Source organism: Telmatherina bonti (assembly GCF_933228915.1).
Source record: "Telmatherina bonti genome assembly, chromosome: 13".
NCBI classification, from domain to species: domain Eukaryota; kingdom Metazoa; phylum Chordata; class Actinopteri; order Atheriniformes; family Telmatherinidae; genus Telmatherina; species Telmatherina bonti.
The window spans coordinates 39,768,273-39,788,272 of NC_136611.1; the positions used below are offsets into that span (position 1 = coordinate 39,768,273).

General features: G+C 48.2%; 1 protein-coding gene across 1 annotated transcript; it reads right to left on the bottom strand.

Annotated features, from left to right (window-relative positions):
- Positions 1–1,187: 1,187 nt before the first annotated feature.
- phf19 (PHD finger protein 19) lies at positions 1,188–19,800 on the bottom strand (the record flags this gene model as incomplete). Its single annotated transcript, XM_079251508.1, has 13 exons — positions 1,188–1,509; positions 1,584–1,673; positions 1,749–1,834; positions 1,920–1,980; positions 12,090–12,230; positions 12,305–12,372; positions 12,613–12,802; positions 12,879–12,974; positions 13,046–13,194; positions 13,305–13,399; positions 13,486–13,599; positions 19,557–19,638; positions 19,717–19,800. 13 exons carry the CDS (start codon positions 19,798–19,800, stop codon positions 1,188–1,190), a joined length of 1,578 nt encoding a protein of 525 aa, XP_079107634.1.
- Between the last annotated feature and the right edge of the window lie 200 nt (positions 19,801–20,000).

Here is a 20,000-nt window from a genome sequence, read left to right on the forward strand (position 1 = left end):
AAGCTGACATCTTCATAAAATCAGTCGTCTTTAGTTTCTGTCTCCACATTTCAACAGTTTCAGCACCTGAAAGCCCAGGATTCCCCCACCAAACCCAGAGGACGAGTAAACATGTCAACTTACAGGCAGGTTGAAGCAGTGGGCTCACCAGGTTACCTGTCCGTCAGCTCACCTGTCCGTCCATCTGCAGGAGCGGCCTCACACTAAGTTCTGATGCTTTCTGCACTTCACGTGATCTTTAACACCTTAATGAGATTCTCAGATTATCACCTGTTGCACTCTCACTGACTCCTGTTTGAGACGCAGCTGAATCTGACAGCGGAGCCCAACGCCGGGTCAGAACCATCGGACATTCATGGAAACACACAAAAGGTAAAAGGTGAGACTTTTGTCTTTTATTCCAGGAAAAACTGGGAGCTGATTGGTCAGCTGACCAGAAAAAAAGAACATACAAGCAGTCACATGATCAAAACAACCATTCAGTGGGCCAATGGGAGAAGAGCGTGGTTACCATGGCAGCAAGGAGGCGCTGCTAATTTAAAGTGACAGAGTGACAGTTTAACGTCTCAGAGACGGTTAGCATTTCTCATTCACAATAATGGGCTGTGCTAGCCTCAAGCTAACCTATAACATCACCAATCAGTCCCCCTGATTGATTGGTTATCAGTTTATTGTAGTTGCATAGATAGCAAACGGCACGTGGGCAAGAAAAGCTGGGACGAAGTGCTCTACACCTGAGCAGGTGTTCTTCAGGTAACAGCATGAAACAGGAGGGAGCAGGGCATGGGCCACAGCTGGGGGGGTGGGGGTGCAACAACATTACGGAGCGAGCAACCAGCTGAACAATTCAGACATGAAGAAATGGCTAATCGTAACAAAACAAAGCCATCCTGAACAATAACACTGACATCTTTGGTTGGATGACATCCTTTTGCTTCCACCAGATACGGTCTGCGTTTAGGTGTGTGATCAGCTGATCCATCACCCTGCCATCAGCGGGTCAGACCCGGCCCATCAGGACCAAATGGTACGGCTTCCAGCACAGCCTCCGTCATGGTGCTGCTAGGCAACCGTTTTAGGATCACTTGGTTTGGCAGGACTTTAAAGTGGAACAATCAGGATGTTACCTAATCATCAGCTGATTACCAGCTTCTCACACACCCTGACCCTGTGACCGTCTTAATGTCCTAATACGGTGTTGTTCCCTCCCACTCCAGCAGGTATTGGACCATCCCCTGAGCGGTGACACGGCGGGCCAACACCTGGTATCGCTCCCCATTGGTCAGTCTGCCCACCACTCCAAAATACGAGGAGATGGAGGAGTGGAGGCAGGAGGAGTCTGAGGGGATCTGGGAGGAGTCCGAGAAGAAGTGGGTGTGGTCTGCAGCAGCCAGGTCATCAGTGATGTCCGTTGGCCCCTCCCCTCCAAGCTCCTCACCGGCCTCGCAGTGATTCACCCACTGAGAGTAGCTGTTGCTGGGTAACTTCCTCTTCCTGCTGCCCAGCCTCCTGGGAACACAGGTCAGAGTCCATCACAAAGTTCCTCCACAGCTGGAGGAGCCGGAAGATGGAGGACGGCTTACCTGAAGTGGTAGGAGGCGCTGGTTGTCGCTGAACCAGAAGTGGAAGCATCTGTGGAGTCCTGATCAATACTGACGGCTCGACTGGAACTGCTGCGGAACAGCAGCAACATTACAAATGCAGCCTGCTGGAACTCAGTGATCATTTCATTTGTGTATTGATTTTACCTCTTTAGGCTCTGCAGTTCATCTAGAGAAAAGTCAAAGATGGTGGCCATGTGGTGGTTGGAGGTCCAACTGCAGGACAGCTCATTCTGACAGCGGTAAAACACGGCTCCAGTTAACAAAGGATGAGCTTCCAAATCTGCAAGTTTGTTTACAACCAAGGAAGAACCTTACGGTCGGAATCGCATCCTCCAGAAGCCACTTGTACTTCTTTTTCTTCCTCTCAGCTGAGCCGCTGCACGCAAACACATAAAACACCGAGTTAGGATTCAGCCAGACCACCTAGTCCGGGTCAAACAGACCGCCTGCTGGTTCTTTTCAGAGCCACTGTAAAACAGTCAGGCTTTCAGTCTCGTGATCCTGAGCACCTGGGCGTAGAAGTCATTACTAGCTTGTTGGCGTTCCTGCTGCACCACCTCAAAGAAAACAGGTGCCTCTAAAATAGCCAGTTCGTAAACTTCTACAACTCTGTCGTATGAAACTAAAACACTGCTTTAAAAATGTGCACGATGAGAACAGCAGCTAAAATTTCTGAAAATGATCAGTTAACCACATGTACTGATGCAACATCTCACAGTCCCCTTTGTTAACAGTGTAATAACCAACAAGATCTGTTTTAACTTGAAATGTATCGGACATGAAACATATTTGGAATAAATTTGATCAAGACATCTGTGGACGACAGATGGTTTTGGCTGCAGCCATCTTTAAATCTGCAATGTCAGGGTTCTCTGTTTATAAAAATAAAAGGTGACTTTTCACACAATTTTAAAACTAGTACAGAATTGGGTTTTTAAGTAGGTCCGATTAAAAATATAAATTAGAATTAATGAATCTTAATATTTACATTTTAATCACATGAAAATAGTTGCCCTAGGGAGCAAGGTTCTTTCATTAAGGGTTCCTACAAGCTTTTACAAGTTAAATGTACGACCTTTTTAAGACCACTTAAACACCACTCTAGCAAAAATGAAATGACTCCTAGAATGTAAAAAAGTGTTTTGACTCAGATTAGGAGCGACTGATTAACTGCTTAAATGGAAACTAACTGGTGTTAACTGGATGTATAAGCAAAGTGTTGCACTTCATAACTTGGTCTTTCCATGTCGCCACTGTCTGTTTTTTAAACAATTGTTTAAAAACTTATAAAACAAAACAAAACAAAAAAAAGGGTCTTTTTCTGACCCATGAGATTTCATGCAAGATTTTGAAAAACACAGTTTAAATAATGTTAATGAGGTGCACGCTGATTGGTCGCTGGAAAGGGGGCGGGGCCAGTACGTCTGATGCTAAAAACAGCAGCTAATGATAGCAGCTAACTGACAACAGCAGCTTTCTGAACCCTATCATTTATGTTTGAACCCAACTCTGCCTGCGAGAGAAGATACGTAGATGTTGGAAGGAGCACGTTTACAACAAACTGTTCCTTAATGGTAAAGTCGTCAATTTAATGTCTGCTCACCTTGCTGTAAAGTCAGATTGCATGTTGACAACAAGGCATGTTGTTCATGTTAATACGTCTCAGTTTTATTCTGCGTTGGACCATTTTTTAAACTATGAATGTACTTCTAAAGAATCCAAAGTTAGAGATGTAAAAAATGAAGTAATGTTGACACTGCATTATATTTCCCTACCAAACCTACACACACACCACACCTAACTTACTGGCAGCCAGATAAGCACACACACATTTTAATGACACAGAAATGCACAAAGCAGCGCGTTTACTTTAGGCTTTATTTACCGTCAGCGTTTATCTTAATTTGCCTATTTAGATGTTTTAGCCAGGAGTCTGGAATATGTGGTGATGTCCACATGACAGATCTCTGGTTGGTTTAGCCACCGTGCAGCCGTGTTACTGTACAGATAAATAACATGAAGTTAAATATTCTGTATAAATAAAGCGTCACGGTTTGGCTGCAACATCCTGATGAGGCTTCCTGCTGACCTATGTAGACCCGTGTTTTATATATGCAGCATCACCTGCCTTCTTTTATGTTCTAATTATCGTCTCTGTTGAGCTGCACATGTGGAAATTCTGCAAATAGAAAAAGAACAGGGACACAGCAAGATATTACTTATTACTGTGCTTAGAAAATAAAATGTCTCTTTTCATTTCTCAGGTGCTCAGAAAGAAGGATGAAGCTCCAAACTCCCCCGTGTCTGATCCAACATCCTGACGTAGAACCTGTCTGTTTAAATGTTTTTCATTACAAAATGCAAGAAACATTTATAAGCAGGATGATGTACATTTACCTATTGGAGGAAATTAGAGGGAAGTTTCTCTTCTAGACCCAAAAGCTTCAGAAATAAGGCTAATCAAATGGCAAATTACTGTAAAAGGTGATTATATATGTTCTTGCCCTTTTTTAGGCCCTTTTATATTTAGGCCTAGAATAGAGGTGGGTTTAAGCCTACAACAGGGGTAGGTTTAGGCCTAGAACAGGGGTGGGTTTAGGCCTAGAATAGAGGTGGGTTTATGCAATGACAAAATTCCGGTAGCAAATTTTTTAAAAATGTGTTTGTGAGACTTCAGCCTTGTGGACAGTTTTGCTGCAAACAAAGCGCCCAGACAAAAAATCTCCACCGTCTTCAAAAGAAAGGCTTCCGGGGATGTTACCCCTACCGGTCAATGCCAATACACACGTTTTAACTTGAAAAAGTGCAATTTATGGGTGATGACTCCTTTAAACAGCTTGGTCATAAAAGCACAGATCCCTCTAAAATGACAAAAAAAAGTTTGGTAACAGTGTTGAACATAGGGCTGGGCGATATATCGAATATAGTCGATTTATCGTTGCTAGTCCCCTGTGCGAATATAGAAAATGCCTATATTTGTCATATTGGAGTATCCTGTTGTCACGCAATTGTTTTTAGCTGTGGGCGGGGTTTCCTCCCTCCTCCTCGACTCTGCACCGCTTTGCACAGACAGTTAAAGCAAGCGCACCTCGTTACGTACATAACGTGAGCTACGTGCTACGTCATGAGAGGCAGCGTGGAGACACTTTCTCACTAAATCTGGCGACTTCTTGTGAAAAGCGACTAGCGACAAATCTAGCAACTTTTACAGGAGTTATTGGAGACTTTCCTGGTGTTTTGGCGACTGACTTTAAAGCGCATATTGTAAAGTTATTGTCAGAAGGAGAGTCTCTCCCCGTCCTAAAGCACTCAGCTGCAGCCAGTCAGAGGAGCAGAGAGGACACCTGCACGACTCCACCTACAGTCACAATGAACAGCCAAATCCACCACTGATCCCGCTCTGGATTACAGAGTGGGACGTAAATTACAACGTTTTTCACGTCACGCAAAAATAATTCATTCTATTTGATTACATTCACAGCCTCTGTCACTTACTCACCTCATCCACTGTGTGTGACACAAGCATATTTATCTGGCTCCTCATGTCTCTAGAAAGTACAGAAAGGAGTGGGAAGCAAACCCTGAATTAAAAGCTGGCTGAAGCCGTTTATTAGAGACGATACGAGGACATTCTGCCTGGATTATAAGACTGATTTCTACGCTAAACTCTGCGATTAAAAAAAATACACGACAACTCAAAAACGTATCCATAAAGCAAAGCCTTATAATAGTTCATCATTTGAAAAGTCCCCCCTAGAGCACCTATTTTCATACGTTGCATTTATTACATCATGCAAAATCACTTTATTTTGTTTTAAAATGACATGTTTCTGCCGCTGCTTTAACTGTTCAATAAATACGGTTTTGATCAGTTTGCTTCGTTACAATTTCATCCTTTTGGCATAAATGTTTAAAATCAGCATATCTTAATGCAGTATGAACAATTATGTTTTAATGGAGACACAAAATCATCTTACTGATGTGATTGTATGCACCAAAGCATTCATTCAAGGCTAAGGTAAATATCGAGATATATATTGTATATTGTGACATGCCATAAAAATGTATAACTAAAAGGTCATATCGCCCAGCCCTAGTTGAACATCCACACCACTTTGGCTCTTAGGGTTGGGGTATACCTGATAAAGCTTACATCTCGGTGCTGCAAACAATGCAAGGATGTTGCGGCGAAAACGTTTAAACTGAAGGCCACCACTAGGGGGCAGTAAACGGCACAAGAACTCTGAGCTAGTAGTCAATCCTCCGATAACGTTAAACTTGGGTAGCATTTTGGTAAAAAATAAAGTTTACGGATGTGTCGCTAACGAGGCAGGAGTGTTTGTCACTGTGGAACGAGGTAGAATAACTATTAAAATGCCAGTAGTTGTAAACAGGGTCCAAGAGGCGCTTTTCCAATTTATCTGCCATTGTGTTAACTTACAAGCTTGTGTTCTAGCTATTGTTCACATGAGCGCCCCAGTGTTCAAGTCCATATCACACAAGTTAACTTGCATCAGTGTACACTACCTATGTGCCAAAGGTACACTGAGAATGCGTGGGCGCCATGATATGCATGTGGACGCATTGCCAGCAGCAAGTATATCCCAGGCCTTAGGGTTGGGGTGCAACTCATTTGGGAAGGCTTTAAGGCGCACCATCAAGGCTCTGCCAAAAAGCCCATCAAAGAAAAAAGCAGTGATGGAAAAGTTTGCTCCGTCATTGACCTTCTTGATAAGAAAACCAACTCTAACGCACACTGAAGTCCGAGGTGCAACTAAAGAGAGAGTAAAGAAGTATTATTTCAGGGACGATATATCCAGACAGGCACCAGGATTTTGTAACCATAAGAAAGGGAGGAGCCCATAAACGGTACATGTACATGTCTCTTATGCAGGCATATCATTGTTTTAAGGAGGAAAATCCTGACGTGATGATTGGCAGATCCAAGTTTGCTGAACTACGACCATGTCAAGTTTGTCTCAGTTCAGAAACTCCAAGGAATGCGTGTCTGTGTCGATACCAAAAGAGCATCTCCCTGCTTCTGGGTTGTGTGCAGCGCTATGTTCCTTGCAAAGTGTTCTAGAGCTCAAGTGAATGTGTCAGCTCTGCGGTGTGCAGCACTGATGACCCATAGTGTATTCTGAACATCTGTGAGGAGTGTAGGGACTCTCAGCTGTTCCAAAGGCAGTATTGTGGATCACATACCAAATGAAGAGAAACAATTGAAGACCGCCTGGTATGCCTGGGAGACGGTCAGGGGAGTGCAGGTGAAGATTTAGAAGACTGGAGTACTTGGAGATGTAATCCATCTTCTCACTAGCAGTATGCCACAACCTATCAAGCACTGCTTCATCAAGAGAAAACAGAGTGCTGCATTTGAGGAGAAGAAAGCAACAGCAGATTGTGTAGTCCTGCAGGTGGACTTTGCTGAGAACTACCCAGCAGTGTACCAGTACGAGATCCAGTCAGCCCACTGGAACCAGAAGCAGGTGTCTTATCTTCTCCTCCGTTGCCTGGTCTGATGCTGAACCATTGGCGTATGTGGTGGTGAGTAACAGCCTGGACCACAACAAAAAGGCTGTGGCAACGTTCTTGGGAAGATTTGTCCAAAACATCTGGCAGAAACTTCCTCACATGAGGCAGCTCCACTAATTTAAAGACAGATCTGGCCCCCAGTTAAAAAACAAATTTGTTAGGGCCTTTATGTCATCAAATTTCCAGGACATGTTCCCCAACCTCCACACTGAGTGGCACATTTTTGCAACCAGTCATGGGAAGGGATCAGAGGACAGTGTTGGGGGCACAGTGAAGCGAACTGTCTGCATAGCTGTGCTAAGCCAACAGGAAATCTCCACAATGCTACCGATTTTGCTAGAGTTGCTGCACAGATGCCCAAACATCATCGAAGAAGTGACTTCTGAAGATATAAACAGCTTCATAAAATCAAAGATACTTTATTCATCCCCGAGGGGAAATTCAAGGTTCAAGCCAGCTCGTCCAAGGTGTGAGAGACATTTAACATTTATGACAGGTTTACAGAACCAAACTGAAGCTTAGGCACCGCAGCCAGTTTTACCAGTGTGGTGAAATAAACTGAATGATCTATGATCCTGTTTTCCTATGAGTTGAAGGAACGGTCACAGTGTTCTGTAATGCTCTCTGAGACAATGTTTGGCTGCACTGTTTATCTGAAGATAAAGTCCATTTAAGGGAAAAGTTGGTGCGGTCGTGGTGACCTGGAATGTTGCACACGAGGAGAGAGATGTGGATAGACGAATGAAGAAACAGGGATGGAGGATGAAGAAGTTTAAATTGGGAAGGCAGCACGGGAGAGAGAGACTTCACCCGTTCTCTGCTACGCCGGCGTATTTCTGTAATCTGTATTTTATTCACAACGCTTAATAAATTGTCACTTCTTTAACACGTCGTTGCTGCTTCATCCTTTGTGCGCCGAGTGCTGTCCGGAAGGGGCGCTTGGCCGTGGAGCCCTGCGCGCAGCCGAGGATCCCTCTGCAGCAGACCATTATTTACTACACCAGCGACGCCTTATAACATAAGAACAGAGATACACTAGGATCAAGGGGGGGTGAGGGAAAAAACATGTACCTGTGCCTCCAGATGGCGCAGTCTGGACAGAAAAAAAACACCTTATGCACTTAAGCACAACCTCAGACGAAGACACGCACAATCCAGGGAGGCGGTGAGTCAGGTGGGGAGTAACTCAGAGGAGGCCAAGTGGGATAATGTGCCCATCCTTCATGGCACATAGGGAGTGCATCATGTAGAGGTTATGTCCTGGGGGGTAATCAAACATAAGATATACTCTACTGCTAATACATCAAACCGGCACACTTTTCTCTCTCCATCCACCAGACCCTCAGCTGTCTCCTTGGCGTAAGTGGCTAATTGTGCCATCGAAGAGCCCAGAAACCCCCCACCTGTCTCCTCTCAGAAGAACAACTATAAACATTTAGTGAAATTTATCTCATCAATTTCCAAATAAACAAAGTTTGTAGGCGTTTGTGGGCCTGGATCAGCTTTCATCAGACTGTCAGACAGCTCAGTCCTCACATAGACAACTGAGGGAGACACAGTTGATCTGAACCAGTCCAGGCTCAATGAATTGGACTTGAATATAATCTCTGAAGTGTTTGTGTTAAAAAAGCAGGTTTTGCCTTTTACTCAAATGTGCTTTATTTCATCCAGGTTTCTATGAATATTAGTTTTTTCTTGAAAAAAACGACGACAACATACAAATCACCAAATTATGTTCTAGACAAAACACCATTTGGGTTCAGAGGGGGGGGGGCATGCCTCCCAATCACTCCCCTCCAGGTCTCACTGTCATTGCCCACGTGAGCATTGAAGTCCCCCAGCAGAACAATGGAGTCCCCAGAAGGAGCACCCTCCAGCACTCCCTCCAAGGACTCCAGAAAGGGTGGGTACTCTGAACTGCTGTTCGGTGCATAAGCACAGACAACAGTCAGGACCCGTCCCCCCACCCGGAGGCGGAGGGAAACTACCCTTTCATCCACCGGGGTAAACCCCAACGTGCAGGCACCAAGCTGGGGGCTGATGAGAATGCCCACACCTGCTCGGCACCTCTCACCATGAGCAACTCCAGAGTGGAAGAAGGTCCAGCCCCTCTCGAGGGTTCTGGTTCCAGAGCCCAAGCCATGCGTCGAGGTGAGTCCAACTATATCTAGTCGGAACCGCTCAACCTCGCGCACAAGCTCAGGCTCCTTCCCCACCAGAGAGGTGACGTTCCACGTCCCTAGAGCCAGCTTCTGCAGCCGGGGATCGGACCGCCAGGGTCCCCACCCCTTGCTGCCGCCCAGCTCACACTGCACCCGACCCCTATGGCCCCATGGTGTCTAGAGGAGGGACCAGACCAAGTACGGCTCACAAGACCCTTATGATGAACACAAACTCGGGCAGAAATGTTCCCTCGCCCCGACGCGGGTTACCGGGGCCCCCCTCTGGAGCCAAGCCTGGAGGTGGGGTACGAGAGCGAGCGTCTGGTGGCCGGGCCTTCGCCCATGGGACCCGATCGGGCTCAGCCCGAAAGGGTTACATGGACTCCACCTCCCGTGGGCATCAATGCTCACGTGGGCAATGACAGTGAGACCTGGAGGGGAGTGATTGGGAGGCATGGTCCCCCCCCCCCCCTATACCCAAATGGTGTTTTGTTATTGGACTTCTGTGCTCGTCATGGATTGTCCATAACGAACATCATGTTCCAACATAAGAGTGTCCATATGTACACCTGGCATCAGGATTCCCTGGGCCGCAGTTCAATGATGGATTTTGTAGTTGTATCGTCGGACCTGCGGCCACATGCCTTGGACACTCGGGTGAAGAGGGGGGCGGAGCTTCAACTGATCACCACCTGGTGGTGAGTTGGCTCAGATGGTGGGGGAGGAAGCCGGTCAGAGCTGGCAGGCCCAAACGTGTTGTGAGGGTCTGCTGGGAACGTCTGGCTGAGTCCCCCGTCAGAGCGAGCTTCAACTCCCACCTTCAGCAGAGCTTCAACCCGAGTGAGGCGGGGGATGTTGAGCCGGCCGGAGCTGTGGCTGTAAGGTCGTTGGTGCCTGTCGTGGCTCCTGGACATCCCTGGTGAGGTGTTTCAGGCACGTCCCTCTGGGAGGAGACCCTGGGGAAGACCCAGGACACGCTGGAGGGATTACATCTCTCGGCTGGCCTGGGAACACCTCGGGATCCCCCCCGCAGAGTTGGCAAATGTGGCTGGGGAGAGGGAAGTCTGGGCTTCCCTGCTTAGGCTGCTGCCCCCGCGACCCGACCCCGGATAAGCGGCACGAAGACGAGACGAGAGACATTTTGAGACCTTTGTAACTACCCAACACAGAATTTAATGCCCATTTTACAGGTAAAAACTATATATAGATTAATTTCCATCAGCAGTGAGGGATTATCACGCTGACCTGGTTCTGGTTGGAAAGCACGGAAAATGGCTTCACTTTTATGGCTGGATACAAAACCATGATCACAAAAAGAATGTCAGAAAAAAAACATTATGAGCTCTACCTGGCCAAGGCTTTCCTCAGGAACACCGTAACACCGGACACCATTATGAGCTCTACCTGGCCAAGGCTTTCCTCAGGAACACCGTAACACCGGACACCATTATAAGCTCTACCTGGCCAAGGCTTTCCTCAGGAACACCGTAACACCGGACACCATTATGAGTTCTACCTGGCCAAGGCTTTCCTCAGGAACACCGTAACACCGGACACCATTATGAGCTCTACCTGGCCAAGGCTTTCCTCAGGAACACCGTAACACCGGACACCATTATGAGTTCTACCTGGCCAAGGCTTTCCTCAGGAACACCGTAACACCGGACACCATTATGAGCTCTACCTGGCCAAGGCTTTCCTCAGGAACACCGGACACCATTATGAGCTCTACCTGGCCAAGGCTTTCCTCAGGAACACCGGACACCATTATGAGCTCTACCTGGCCAAGGCTTTCCTCAGGAACACCGTAACACCGGACACCATTATGAGCTCTACCTGGCCAAGGCTTTCCTCAGGAACACCGTAACACCGGACACCATTATGAGCTCTACCTGGCCAAGGCTTTCCTCAGGAACACCGTAACACCGGACACCATTATGAGCTCTACCTGGCCAAGGCTTTCCTCAGGAACACCGTAACACCGGACACCATTATAAGCTCTACCTGGCCAAGGCTTTCCTCAGGAACACCGTAACACCGGACACCATTATGAGCTCTACCTGGCCAAGGCTTTCCTCAGGAACACCGTAACACCGGACACCATTATAAGCTCTACCTGGCCAAGGCTTTCCTCAGGAACACCGTAACACCGGACACCATTATGAGCTCTACCTGGCCAAGGCTTTCCTCAGGAACACCGTAACACCGGACACCATTATGAGCTCTACCTGGCCAAGGCTTTCCTCAGGAACACCGTAACACCGGACACCATTATAAGCTCTACCTGGCCAAGGCTTTCCTCAGGAACACCGTAACACCGGACACCATTATGAGCTCTACCTGGCCAAGGCTTTCCTCAGGAACACCGTAACACCGGACACCATTATGAGCTCTACCTGGCCAAGGCTTTCCTCAGGAACACCGTAACACCGGACACCATTATGAGCTCTACCTGGCCAAGGCTTTCCTCAGGAACACCGTAACACCGGACACCATTATAAGCTCTACCTGGCCAAGGCTTTCCTCAGGAACACCGTAACACCGGACACCATTATGAGCTCTACCTGGCCAAGGCTTTCCTCAGGAACACCGTAACACCGGACACCATTATGAGCTCTACCTGGCCAAGGCTTTCCTCAGGAACACCGTAACACCGGACACCATTATGAGCTCTACCTGGCCAAGGCTTTCCTCAGGAACACCGTAACACCGGACACCATTATGAGCTCTACCTGGCCAAGGCTTTCCTCAGGAACACCGTAACACCGGACACCATTATGAGCTCTACCTGGCAAAGGTTTTCTTGCGACCACCACCTCCATCATTCTGGCCACGATCTGGAAAGAGCTTGCTGGGGGGGTTAGGAGGGACTCGTGTCCTCAGACGAAAGATGCACTTTCTCTTCTTAATCTCCCTCCCACACAGGAACCTGGACACATGTTCACATGTTTCACATTTTCCAACAGAAGCAGATCAAGAGCTGCTGTGATGTATGTTTCTTACTTGCTCTTGTATTTATTCAGAGCATCCACCAGGTGCTGACCCCTGTCTGCCGCTGGAGTGTTGGACAGCTGAGCCAAAACAGACAAACAAACATTTTAAATGGCCCGGTGGTTTGATTCCAGTTGGTCTGGCAGAGCTCAGCTGGAGCACTGCAACTTAGTCTGGTTCTGTTCATAACTGTGACTCATTATTATTTATGACTTCTGTTTCATTTGGTGCATCTCAACTTAGTCTGGTCTAGTCCAGAATATTGGAATGGACATGGTACACTGTGGGTTTGCTCATTCTGGATTAGGCAGTTCTATTACCTTTCCCAGCTGTAGGTGGTCCCAGTTGGCTGAAACGAAGGCCAGAATCTCGTCCAGCTCAAAGTATTTCTTCTTACTGCTGACGGACAGGTTATATAGGACCAAGTGGACCACATCGACCCACCTGAGAGACAAACGGCGGATGTACTCTGACCCTTTGTTACACACAGCACACAGGAAGAGGTAGAACCTGAGGACAGACAGAACCGTCAGAATTCCACACAAAACCAGAACTCCACCAGATGAAGACAACTCAAAAGTCTCACCTGTCTCCAAACATCATGGACTCCTGTAGAACCTGTGTGCATGCCTCATGGAACCACTGCTGACACCTGAAACACTGCAGCATCTTCAGGTACCACCTGCACAAACAGCATCAGTCATCAGCTGGACCAGGCTGAACTGCTTAGAGTGTCTGGTTGCTTGGCCTTACTCTCCAGGGCCACCACAGTAACAGTAACACTGCTGCTGATTGGTCCGATGCTGAGAGTCCCAGTCAAGGGAATCCAGGTCGTACAGCAGAACCTGCTTCATGGCTGACAGGGCTTTGGCGATCGGACCTTTCTTCAGCGCACCGCCTTTCTGCAGAAAGACAAGGAGAGGGGTCTGAAGAACCTCCCAGATCCGGTCTGTCTGCAGGACTAAATGTTTGCTCTGGGAATTATTCTGCAGAAGAAGATAAAGAAAAGCACCCGGACGGCCAGAGCGAAGACACAGCGTCGGCAGAACCAGGGGCTCACACAGCTGCTGCCCTCTACTGGAGGAACATGGCAAAGCTGGTGAAAACCTGACAAACACACACAGAACAACTTCCAGTTTACTGTATCGCTCATGAAACCAGGAGAAGTTCAGCTGGATGAAGGGATCACTCACCAATGCCACATTTCCCACAAAGCAGGATTTGGTTGTTCATCTTTGATTGGCCGTCAGAGTTTTGTTCCACCTCCCAACACACGGAGCAGCGAGGCTCCTCCCCTGGCACTCCAGCTGGAATGTGATTGGACAGGAAGAGAGGGCAGAGGAATTTAATTCAGTGTGTCAGTCTTCTCCTCCTGACTGTCAGCATCCTGAAGGAGGAGCTGCGGGTAGGAATCAGGAGTTCCTCCACTTTTCACAGCTTCTCTCTTATATATCGGTACTAGAATAGCAGATGTTGGTCTGCAGATCTTATTCTGCTACTAATCATGAAGTAAAGCAACGTCTGAAGGCTACAGGATGCAACAGATCTGGGTTCAGTTGAGTCTTCCGCGGTGCGATAAAAGTCAGGTTTCTTTTAATAGATCTGGATTCAGTTGGATCTTCCGCTACGTACTAGAAGTCCCGTTTCTTTACATAGATCTGGGTTCAGTTGGATCTTCCGCTACGTACTAGAAGTCCCGTTTCTTTACATAGATCTGGGTTCAGTTGGATCTTCCGCTACGTACTAGAAGTCCCGTTTCTTTACATAGATCTGGATTCAGTTGGATCTTCCGCTACGTACTAGAAGTCCCGTTTCTTTACATAGATCTGGGTTCAGTTGGATCTTCCGCTACGTACTAGAAGTCCCGTTTCTTTACATAGATCTGGGTTCAGTTGGATCTTCCGCTACGTACTAGAAGTCCCGTTTCTTTACATAGATCTGGGTTCAGTTGGATCTTCCGCTACGTACTAGAAGTCCCGTTTCTTTACATAGATCTGGATTCAGTTGGATCTTCCGCTACGTACTAGAAGTCCCGTTTCTTTACATAGATCTGGGTTCAGTTGGATCTTCCGCTACGTACTAGAAGTCCCGTTTCTTTACATAGATCTGGGTTCAGTTGGATCTTCCGCTACGTACTAGAAGTCCCGTTTCTTTACATAGATCTGGGTTCAGTTGGATCTTCCGCTACGTACTAGAAGTCCCGTTTCTTTACATAGATCTGGGTTCAGTTGGATCTTCCGCTACGTACTAGAAGTCCCGTTTCTTTACATAGATCTGGATTCAGTTGGATCTTCCGCTACGTACTAGAAGTCCCGTTTCTTTACATAGATCTGGGTTCAGTTGGATCTTCCGCTACGTACTAGAAGTCCCGTTTCTTTACATAGATCTGGGTTCAGTTGGATCTTCCGCTACGTACTAGAAGTCCCGTTTCTTTACATAGATCTGGATTCAGTTGGATCTTCCGCTACGTACTAGAAATCCCGTTTCTTTACATAGATCTGGATTCAGTTGGATCTTCCGCTACGTACTAGAAGTCCCGTTTCTTTTCATAGATCTGGATTCAGTTGGATCTTCCGCTACGTACTAGAAGTCCCGTTACTTTACATAGATCTGGGTTCAGTCAGATCTTCCGCTACGTACTAAAAGTCACGTTTCTTTACATAGATCTGGATTCAGTCGGATCTTCCTCTACGTACTAGAAGTCCCGTTTCTTTACATAGATCTGGGTTCAGTCGGATCTTACGTGGCGTGCTAAAAGTCACGTTTCTTATCATAGATCTGGATTCAGTTGGATCTTCCGCTACGTACTAGAAGTCCCGTTTCTTTACATAGATCTGGGTTCAGTTGGATCTTCCGCTACGTACTAGAAGTCCCGTTTCTTTACATAGATCTGGATTCAGTTGGATCTTCCGCTACGTACTAGAAATCCCGTTTCTTTACATAGATCTGGATTCAGTTGGATCTTCCGCTACGTACTAGAAGTCCCGTTTCTTTTCATAGATCTGGATTCAGTTGGATCTTCCGCTACGTACTAGAAGTCCCGTTACTTTACATAGATCTGGGTTCAGTTGGATCTTCCGCTACGTACTAGAAGTCCCGTTTCTTTACATAGATCTGGATTCAGTCGGATCTTTCGCTACGTACTAGAAGTCCCGTTTCTTTATATAGATCTGGATTCAGTCAGATCTTCCGCTACGTACTAAAAGTCACGTTTCTTTACATAGATCTGGATTAAGTCGGATCGTCCTCTACGTACTAGAAGTCCCGTTTCTTTACATAGATCTGGGTTCAGTCGGATCTTACGTGGCGTGCTAAAAGTCACGTTTCTTTACATAGATCTGGATTCAGTCAGATCTTCCGCTACGTACTAAAAGTAACGTTTCTTTACATAGATCTGGATTCAGTCGGTCCTACAATCCTCCGCAACACGCTAAAAGTCACGTTTCTTTACATAGATCTGGATTCAGTCAGGTCCTACAATTCTCCACAACGCGCTAAAAGTCACGTTTCTTTACATAGATCTGGATTCAGTCGGTCCTACAATCCTCTGCAACGCGCTAAAAGTTACGTTTCTTTACATAGATCTGGATTCAGTCAGGTCCTACAATTCTCCGCAACGCGCTAAAAGTCACGTTTCTTTACATAGATCTGGATTCAGTCGGTCCTACAATCCTCTGCAACGCGCTAAAAGTCACGTTTCTTTACATAGATCTGGATTCAGTCAGGTCCTACAATTCTCCGCAACGCGCTAAAAGTTACGTTTCTTTACATAGATCTGGATTCAGTCAGGTCCTACAATCCTCCGCAACACGCTAAAAGTCACGTTTCTTTACATAGATCTGGATTCAGTCAGGTCCGACAATTCTCCGCAACGCGCTAAAAGTTACGTTTCTTTACATAGATCTGGATTCAGTCGGTCCTACAATCCTCCGCAACACGCTAAAAGTCACGTTTCTTTACATAGATCTGGATTCAGTCAGGTCCTACAATTCTCCACAACGCGCTAAAAGTCACGTTTCTTTACATAGATCTGGATTCAGTCGGTCCTACAATCCTCCGCAATGCCCTAAAAATTACGTTTCTTTAAATAGATTTGGATTCAGTCGGGTCTTTCGCAACGTAATAAAAGTCACGTTTTTTAACATATATCTGGGTTCAGTCGGGTCCGGCGATCTTATCTTGTAACGTGTAGGTCTCACCACAATTTTTACCTGATTTTTCTCAGTTTGGTTACAAAAACCAGAGATATTGTTATGATACAGATCACTGTAAAACATTAAAATATAAGGTAGCTGCAATATGAATAAATGTCTAAATGCCCAGTTCCCCCACCATGAGACAACGTCCCAGTTCCCCACCATGAAGACAACGTCCCAGTTCCCCCACCATGAAGACAACGTCCCAGTTCCCCCACCATGAAGACAACGTCCCAGTTCCCCCACCATGAAGACAACGTCTCAGTTCCCCACCATGAAGACAACGTCCCAGTTCCCCCACCATGAAGACAACGTCCCAGTTCCCCACCATAAAGACAACGTCCCAGTTCCCCCACCATGAAGACAACGTCCCAGTTCCCCACCATGAAGACAACGTCCCAGTTCCCCACAATGAAGACAACATCCCAGTTCCCCACCATGAAGATGAAGTCCCAGTTCCCCACCATGAAGACGAAGTCCCAGTTCCCCACCATGAAGACGAAGTCCCAGTTCCCCACCATGAAGACGACGTCCCAGTTCCCCACCATGAAGACGACGTCCCAGTTCCCCACCATGAAGACGACGTCCCAGTTCCCCACCATGAAGACGACGTCCCAGTTCCCCACCATGAAGACGACGTCCCAGTTCCCCACCATGAAGACAATATCCCAGTTCCCCACCATAAAGACAACGTCCCAGTTCCCCCACCATGAGACAACGTCTCAGTTCCCCCACCATGAAGACAACGTCCCAGTTCCCCACCATGAAGACAACGTCCCAGTTCCCCACCATGAAGACAACGTCCCAGTTCCCCACCATGAAGACAGCGTCCCAGTTCCCCCACCATGAAGACAACGTCCCAGTTCCCCACCATGAGACAACGTCTCAGTTCCCCACCATGAAGACAACGTCCCAGTTCCCCACCATAAAGACAACGTCCCAGTTCCCCACCATAAAGACAACGTCCCAGTTCCCCCACCATGAAGACGAAATCCCAGTTCCCCACCATGAAGACAACGTCCCAGTTCCCCACAATGAAGACAATATCCCAGTTCCCCACCATGAAGATGAAGTCCCAGTTCCCCACCATAAAGACAACGTCCCAGTTCCCCACCATAAAGACAACGTCCCAGTTCCCCCACCATGAAGACGAAATCCCAGTTCCCCACCATGAAGACAACGTCCCAGTTCCCCACAATGAAGACAACATCCCAGTTCCCCACCATGAAGATGAAGTCCCAGTTCCCCACCATGAAGACGAAGTCCCAGTTCTCCACCATGAAGACGAAGTCCCAGTTCTCCACCATGAAGACGAAGTCCCAGTTCTCCACCATGAAGACGAAGTCCCAGTTCTCCACCATGAAGACGAAGTCCCAGTTCTCCACCATGAAGACGAAGTCCCAGTTCTCCACCATGAAGACGACGTCCCAGTTCCCCACCATGAAGACGACGTCCCAGTTCCCTACCATGAAGACGACGTCCCAGTTCCCCACCATGAAGACGAAGTCCCAGTTCCCCACCATGAAGACGAAGTCCCAGTTCCCCCACCATGAAGACGACGTCCCAGTTCCCCACCATGAAGACGACGTCCCAGTTCCCCACCATGAAGACGACGTCCCAGTTCCCCCACCATGAAGACAACGTCCCAGTTCCCCACCATGAAGACAACGTCCCAGTTCCCCACCATGAAGACAACGTCCCAGTTCCCCACCATGAAGACAACGTCCCAGTTCCCCCACCATGAAGACAACGTCCCAGTTCCCCCACCATGAAGACAACGTCCCAGTTCCCCCACCATGAAGACAACGTCCCAGTTCCCCCACCATGAAGACAACGTCCCAGTTCCCCACCATGAAGACAACGTCCCAGTTCCCCCACCATGAAGACGACGTCCCAGTTCCCCACCATGAAGACAATATCCCAGTTCCCCCACCATGAGACAAGGTCTCAGTTCCCCACCATGAAGACGACGTCCCAGTTCCCCACCATGAAGACAACGTCCCAGTTCCCCCACCATGAGACAACGTCTCAGTTCCCCACAATGAAGACAATATCCCAGTTCCCCACCATGAAGACAACGTCCCAGTTCCCCCACCATGAAGACAACGTCCCAGTTCCCCACCATGAAGACAATATCCCAGTTCCCCACCATGAAGACAACGTCCCAGTTCCCCACCATGAAGACAACGTCCCAGTTCCCCACCATGAAGACAACGTCCCAGTTCCCCACCATGAAGACAACGTCCCAGTTCCCCACAATGAAGACAATATCCCAGTTCCCCACCATGAAGACAACGTCCCAGTTCCCCACCATGAAGACGACGTCCCAGTTCCCCCACCATGAAGACGACGTCCCAGTTCCCCACCATGAAGACAATATCCCAGTTCCCCACCATGAAGACAACGTCCCAGTTCCCCACCATGAAGACAACGTCCCAGTTCCCCACCATGAAGACAACGTCCCAGTTCCCCACCATGAAGACAACGTCCCAGTTCCCCACAATGAAGACAATATCCCAGTTCCCCACCATGAAGACAACGTCCCAGTTCCCCCACCATGAAGATGAAATCCCAGTTCCCCACCATGAAGATGAAGTCCCAGTTCCCCACCATTAAGACAACGTCCCAGTTCCCCACCATTAAGACAACGTCCCAGTTCCCCACCATGAAGACTACGTCCCAGGTCCACCTGCCTCAAACCTGGGGGGTCGGGGGGCCTGTCGGGTCCCACAGACCCAGGTCCGCCCGTCTCCAACCTGGGGGGTTGGGGGGCCTGTTGGGTCTCACAGTCCCAGGTCCGCCCGTCTCCAACCTGGGGGGTTGGGGGGCCTGTCGGGTCCCACAGTCCCAGGTCCGCCCGTCTCCAACCTGGGGGGTTGGGGGGCCTGTCGGGTCTCACAGTCCCAGGTCCGCCCGTCTCCAACCTGGGGGGTCGGGGGGCCTGTCGGGTCCCACAGTCCCAGGTCCGCCCGTCTCCAACCTGGGGGGTCGGGGGGCCTGTCGGGTCCCACAGTCCCAGGTCCGCCCGTCTCCAACCTGGGGGGTTTGGGGGCCAGTCTACTTCTCACCATGCTGAATGTCCTTCCAGAGGACCCAGAACTTGGAGTTGTCCTCAAAGGTGATAAAACAGCTCTGCCGGGGGGGGCTCACCTGTAACCAATCAGAACACAGAGATTAACCCCCCCCCCGCTCCCATCAGGATGACTGTGTGCAGGTAAAGAGCCTCACCCTCTGGATCTTGCCCAGGTAGTACAACCCGTCTGACCAGTGGCAGAGTACAAACTGTCCCACGCTCAGACTGGACTCTTCCATTCTTCTTTTCTGGCAGGACGTCCCGTTCCCTGGACACGCCCCCGGCTCCAGACCACACATGGCTTCAATCAGGTCCTCAAACATCTGCAGAGAGAGAAAAGACTCATTCCTGAGCGGGAGGTTTCCGATCACGCTCACATCATCTAAACATTCATCTGTACGCCGCGCCGCCACTGAGCATGCTCACATCATCTAAACAT